This window comes from Oncorhynchus gorbuscha, unplaced genomic scaffold, assembly GCF_021184085.1.
Source record: "Oncorhynchus gorbuscha isolate QuinsamMale2020 ecotype Even-year unplaced genomic scaffold, OgorEven_v1.0 Un_scaffold_726, whole genome shotgun sequence".
NCBI lineage: Eukaryota > Metazoa > Chordata > Actinopteri > Salmoniformes > Salmonidae > Oncorhynchus > Oncorhynchus gorbuscha.
Window position 1 is genome coordinate 301832 of NW_025745781.1, and position 6815 is coordinate 308646.

The 6815-nt window shown below is 41.4% G+C and overlaps 1 protein-coding gene across 1 annotated transcript in view; it reads right to left on the reverse strand.

Annotated features, from left to right (window-relative positions):
• The window catches only part of LOC124019938 (zinc finger protein 184-like), a 17117-nt gene extending 10806 nt beyond the window's left edge, over positions 1-6311 (reverse strand). Inside the window, exons 1-2 of the mRNA XM_046335381.1 lie at positions 5678-6311; positions 4213-5531 (exon numbers count right to left, since the gene is read on the reverse strand). Of these exons, the coding sequence (XP_046191337.1) occupies positions 4213-5531; positions 5678-6311 (1953 nt within the window). The remainder of the gene's footprint in view (positions 1-4212; positions 5532-5677) is intronic.
• Between the last annotated feature and the right edge of the window lie 504 nt (positions 6312-6815).

Below are 6815 nucleotides of genomic sequence, written 5' to 3' on the forward strand. Positions count from 1 at the left end.
TATACTGCCCTGTACATAGTACCTATGGACTGGTATACTGCCCTGTACATACGTACCTATGGACTGGTATACTGCCCTGTACATACGTACCTATGGACTGGTATACTGCCCTGTACCTATGGACTGGTATACTGCCCTGTACCTACGGACTGGTATACTGCACTCTACATACGTACCTATGGACTGGTATACTGCCCTGTACATACGTACCTATGGACTGGTATACTGCCCTGTACATAGTACCTATGGACTGGTATACTGCCCTGTACATACGTACCTACAGACTGGTATACTGCCCTGTACATACGTACCTATGGACTGGTATACTGCCCTGTACATAGTACCTATGGACTGGTATACTGCCCTGTACATAGTACCTATGGACTGGTATACTGCCCTGTACATATGGACTGGTATACTGCCCTGTACATACGTACCTATGGACTGTTGATCCATGAAACCCGATATCAGCCTACTTCAGGGACACCAACAGATTACAACTCTGAAGAATTTCCACAAATATAAGCTTTGTAGCTATTTGTTGCTGGACATCGACTGTCAAATCAGCCCTTTTAGCGTATTTACCATTCATATTGCACTGTAGCCTTATCTATGGAGTGCGCATCCATGAAATGGGCTTTCAGCCTACTCAGTGACACCCACAGAACACAACTCGGACTATTAGCGTCATAGTTCTTATTGTGGGACTACTGTACATGCGCATATTGAGAAACATTCACAAAATCCTTCTTTAATATGTTATCTTGTATTTTTAGTACCATTTTGTTTGGATGCAATGGTGATGTGTTGCTCAAATATGAATATTATTTGACAAACCCATCCACATTACTTCCAAGCTAAATGATGTGAAGTGGTTTGACGGTTTTAGCAGTTCATCACGGTTCCCAGGTGTGTAGTGGAGGAATGTTACGCCCCTGAAAAAGGGGAGAAATAATCACGAGAGTGATACCGGTGTTGTTTTCTCAAGTCAACTTTTAGTGCAATCATTTTACAAAAGTAACACATTACAAAACAACAGAAAAACCATTATACAAATAACACACGAAAATATCTTATTAACAACGCACATGTTCATTCACAATGGACATAAAATGGCAGCTACTTTCAGTACGATGCTATTCTTCGCTACAACCGAGCAGGGCTCATATTACTCTCTGCAAACTTAACTCTAACTTCCTCAAGATGTTACTAAGACACACCTTAAACACTATTGATATGTTAGCGAGTTATTACATTTAAATTACTCTTTTTTTATCATCAATAACGTACCTGAAAAAGGGGAGAAATAATCACGAGAGTAATACGGTGTTGTTTTCTCAAATCAACTTTTAGTGCAATGAGAAAAGACCGCGACTTCCCGGGGAATATGGGTGGAGACCAGAGCAATCGATCTCAGGCTCATAGATTAAGAGCATTTAGTAGATCACAGATTACTTTATTTTGTGGGGCCTAAAAAGTGTTAATCAATATAACGTTTACACATTACTCTCACAATTCGTACCCTTTGTACGCTTGACGGATTTTAACTTTAACACAATTATATGAATGTTATCAACTAATACTGAATGCATGATCTTTTAAGATCCTCACATACTATGAACTTACTAATACTTTTAATGTATAACAGGCTATGAATATTTCCTTTAACCTGTCATACACAGGTATATGCTGTACACTCACTTAGTGGGCATTGCAGATACTTCATTCTTAGATCTTAAATCCCCCTGATACGTATCAGAGTAGTGTAGTGGACGTATACCCTGTATCGATTAATAGGGATTACGGAACAGATCGGAATGTTTATCTTAAAATGTTACCGAACTGTTATTTCTTCGCATTTTAGGCGCGGCAGTAGACCTCCGAAATGCAATTAGCAGGAAAACACCCACGGTTCTAAAAAAACAAGCGGTTTCATAAACAGAGATGGAGATACCCATTATGAAGAGAGGGGATTTAAACATGCAACAACTATCACGGTTTGACGATATGATTAGCATCATGCCTTTCGGTGCTAGACAATGAAATAAAGTTGAAAGAAAACCCAATAGAACAGGAGAATGCATATGAGTAAGTCTTCATACAAATGTATTGCCTCAGCGTTTCTATGGTGGGATTTTAGCTATAGGCTAGTTTGATGCAATGTAAGATATGCCTCATAATATGACGTAAAACACAATGTCAAACAATTAAGGAACAGGATAAATATAGCGACGCTTATGATTATTGGCCTAGCCGTCTTATGGTAGATGGAAAGGCCCGCCCAAAAACATTCTATATTAAACGTTAACTAGCTACAAAGTAGCCTATGACTGACTACCTGTCAGAATGATATCATGATTATTTGCGTCAATCCAGTGGCCATTCCTTTTGCAAAATCCCTCATATACTACAGAAACACTTATAATCAGACAATAGTGCTAGGTGCCTGCACACTTGAAACAACGGGTAACTACTCTCAAAAATGTAAATGTTAGATTATTCCCAGACCGCAAAAGTCGTCTACTGATGTGAGTTAAGCATTGTTATGGATTTAGAACCTACAATTTTGTAATTTTTCTGAGAGAAAAGATGTGTGACCTGAAAAAGAAAAATGGGGAAAGTTTGAAACCTGTGAATTTCTAACTCCATTTATTGATTTCAATAGTAGGCTTACTGCACAGTACAGTTTGGGTTGGCCTGACTGTGAAAGACCAATATGGGATTTATCATTTTAAATTTTAAGACGAGCCGTTTGGAAAAATTTGGGCAAAATGAAAGTACACCCACGTCTCCAGGCACCACCACACCACTGACGAAACAAAGCAACTTTTACTCAAACTGTTTTTATTAAGGGTCGATAGTTCCATCTTTTGGTTGAACGGAGCTACTACACCTATTGCAATCTCTTCAGTTAGGTTAGGTAGTGATAATACAATCAGGTATCCTGAACGATGCCCACATTTAGCACTAAGCAGCATGAACAGTACGGTAATATTCCGTTTTTACATCATGGTGTCTCAGAACGCTGACATTGAATCACAAATAAACACAAACATAATGACACAGAAAAAGATTACACAAAGCTGAATGTGACATTTAGACCTATTAAAGGTAAACCTGACTAATTTAAAGGGTTTGGAAGTTTAGCTGTATCTGTGAGCTGTTGGCTAGAGCGCACGTGCCAATTTAACGCAACAGTTTTTTTTATAACAAAACCATCAGTAGAGTTGAAAGTGTGATGGAAACACATTGAACTTTAGGTTTTTATTTGGGTACATTAAAAGATGAGCAAAAAATAAATTTGGTTTTAGCTAAAATAAATAAAATGGGTTTGTTTTAATAAGAAAAATACCAGATGTTTATCAGTTTCTTCAGATCTACAATGGGGGTCTAGTTGAAGTTAGTTTCTGACCAGACCAACACTAGAGAAATGACATACATTTTCACAAATAAAACATTCCCAATAGAGGAGTGGCTGTCAGTGTTGTAGTACTTGAGTCCAGTACTCAGACTTGACTCGTAATCAATTCACGATTATCATGACTTGTGACTCGACTCGATCAGTGGTGTCTTAAGTTGTCAGAAATCTTGCTCTTTTGCATAATTCAACATACCAGAATACAGATGGCAAATATTACATCTATTTAGCCTTACAAATGTGCAACACTAGCTAGGTTTCCATCCAATTGGCGACAGATTTTCATCAAATATTCTAAAATCAGCATAAAGATAATGTGCACATTTCCCCACCAGTTGTGTGTTTCCACCAAACTGACTGGTTGCAGATATAGATTCAGTGCAAACAAAATGTACATTTTGCTTAGGTTTTAATGTACCTAAATAAAAACCGGTTACTGGCCCAACGCCGGTTCCTGGCCCAACGCCGGTTCCTGGCCCAACGCCGGTTCCTGGCCCAACGCCGGTTCCTGGCCCAACGCCGGTTCCTGGCCCAACGCCGGTTACTGGCCCAACGCTCTAACCACTAGGCTACCTGCCGCCCCATATGATGATTGCTGATATGATGATTACTATATCAATATTAACACATAAGAGCATTTCCACCAACATTTCTCACATAATACATTTTACAGACACAAAAAGATCCCCACCTTGTCAAGCATATTTTGTTTTGTTGACATTTGAAAAACTTTACAGCCAAGTTTACTCACACAAAAAGGTTAGATGGAAACCTGGTTAATGTAAATATTAATTAGATGTAGATGCCCAGCTTGGCAACATAATTATAAGGCCATGGTCTGGCACTGCACTGTGCTTTGCCTTCTGATGTTCCTTCAGGCTTTGTTTCCATTTAAAACAATTCCCACACTGATCACAGCTGTACGGTTTCTCTCCTGAGTGTCTTCTCTGGTGTTGCTTTAGATTTCCTTTCTCATTGAAGCTCTTCCCACATTGGGAGCAGTGGAAAGGCTTCTCCTCTTTGTGTACTTTCTGATGTTTCTTTAGGTCTATTACCCAACTGAAGCTTTTTCCACATTGGGAGCAGTGGCAAGGCTTCTCTCCAGAGTGTTTTCTCTGGTGTTGCTTTAGATTTCCTTTCTCATTAAAGCTCTTCCCACATTGGGAGCAGTGGAAAGGCTTCTCCCCTGTGTGTGTTCTCTGATGTTTCTTTAGGTCAGCTTTCTTACTGAAGCTCTTCCCACAGTGGGAACAGTGTTGTGACTTTATTCCTGTGTGGTGTGACTTTAATCCTGTGTGAGTTAGCTGGTGTCTCTTCAGATATGATGACACACTGAAACACTTCCCACACTCTGAGCAGTGGTAAGTCTTCTCTCCACTGTGTATTCTCTGATGACGCTTAAGGATTCCTTCCAATTTAAAACTCTTCCCACAATGATCACAGCTGTATGGTTTCTCTTCTGTGTGCATTACCTGGTGCTTCTTCAGATATGATGACAGACTGAAACCCTTCCCACACTGAGAGCAGTGAAAAGGCTTCTCACTTGTGTGAGTTAGCTGGTGTGGTTTTAAATGTGATAACTGATTGAAACTTTTCCCACACTCAGAGCAGTGGTAAGTCTTCTCTCCTGTGTGTATTCTCTGGTGTTTATTTCGATTTCCTATATCACTGAAGCTCTTCCCACACTGAGAACAGTGAAAAGGCTTCTCTCCTGTGTGTATTCTCTTGTGAGCCTTTAAGGTGTCTACACGACAGAACCTCTTCCCACACTGAAAGCAGTGGTACGACATCTTTCCCGTGTGATTAAGCTGGTGAGTCTTCAAGCTGCTTGGGGTCTGAAAACTCTTCTCACAATGAGTGCACGGGTACATTTTCTTTATTTTGAGAGTTTGTTGGTGTGATTTGAAGTGAACTGGACAAATAAAACTGCCTCTGCAATCTGAACAGGGGTGGGGCCTACAAGTGTGCCTCTTCAACTCCTCTGGTTCATAGAAACCAGTGAAGCAGTCCATGCTGTTATGATGTTTCTGTCTTGAGTTCCTCTGCCTGCGTTTATGGTTTCCTGATGCTGTGGCACTGGGATCGCTGTCTGGAACTGGATGGGAGCTCTCTCCTGTGAGAATATGTTAGAATCATTAAGGGAACATTGAAAGGGGCTTTACAAGTATTTTGATACAAGCAGAAGCACTACAATAGTTCTGGAATCCCCTGTGGCTGCCAAGGCACCAACCTCTCTCCGTACTCCACACCTGAACTTACCTGGGTCAGGGATACTATCTACTTCCTCCTCTTCCTCTAGATCTGGAGCAGACGCATTCCTGTTCTCCTCTTCTTCTTCGAATGCTCTCTCCCCCTTCTTCTTCTTTGACTGTTTGCTCCCCCTTCTCTTCTTTGGCTGCTCCACCTGCTCTTCTTCTTTGACTGTTTGCTCCCCCTGCTTCTTCTTCTTTGACTGTTTGCTCCCCCTGCTCTTCTTCTTTGACTGTTTGCTCCCCCTGCTCTTCTTCTTCTTTGACTGTTTGCTCCCCCTGCTCTTCTTCTTCTTTGACTGTTTGCTCCCCCTGCTCTTCTTCTTTGACTGTTTGCTCCCCCTGCTCTTCTTCTTCTTTGACTGTTTGCTCCCCCTGCTCTTCTTCTTTGACTGTTTGCTCCCCTGCTCTTCTTCTTTTGACTGTTTGCTCCCCCTGCTCTTCTTTTGACTGTTTGCTCCCCCTGCTCTTCTTCTCATTGACTGTTTGCTCCCCCTGCTCTTCTTCTTTGACTGTTTGCTCCCCCTGCTCTTCCTTTGACTGCTCTTCTTCTTTGACTCTTCTTCTTTGACTGTTTGCTCCCCCTGCTTCTTCTTCTTTGACTGTTTGCTCTTCTTCTTCATTGACTGTTTGCTCTTCTTCATTGACTGTTTGCCTGCTCTTCTTCTTTGACTGTTTGCTCCCCCTGCTCTTCTTCTTCATTGACTGTTTGCTCCCCCTGCTCTTCTTCATTGACTGTTTGCTCCCCCTGCTCTTCTTCTTCATTGACTGTTTGCTCCCCCTGCTCTTCTTCATTGACTGTTTGCTCCCCCTGCTCTTCTTCATTGACTGTTTGCTCCCCCTCCTCTTCTTCTTCTTTGACTGTTTGCTCCCCCTGCTCTTCTTCATTGACTGTTTGCTCCCCCTGCTCTTCTTCTTCATTGACTGTTTGCTCCCCCTGCTCTTCTTCATTGACTGTTTGCTCCCCTGCTCTTCTTTTGACTGTTTGCTCCCCTGCTCTTCTTCTTCTTTGCTGTTTCTTCTTCTTCTTTGACTGTTTGCTCCCCCTGCTCTTCTTCTTTGACTGTTTGCTTGCTGAGTTTCCTAAAGGGATAGACAATGCTAAATATTTGCTGCTAATAAAATTTGCTTCTTCATTGACTGTTTGC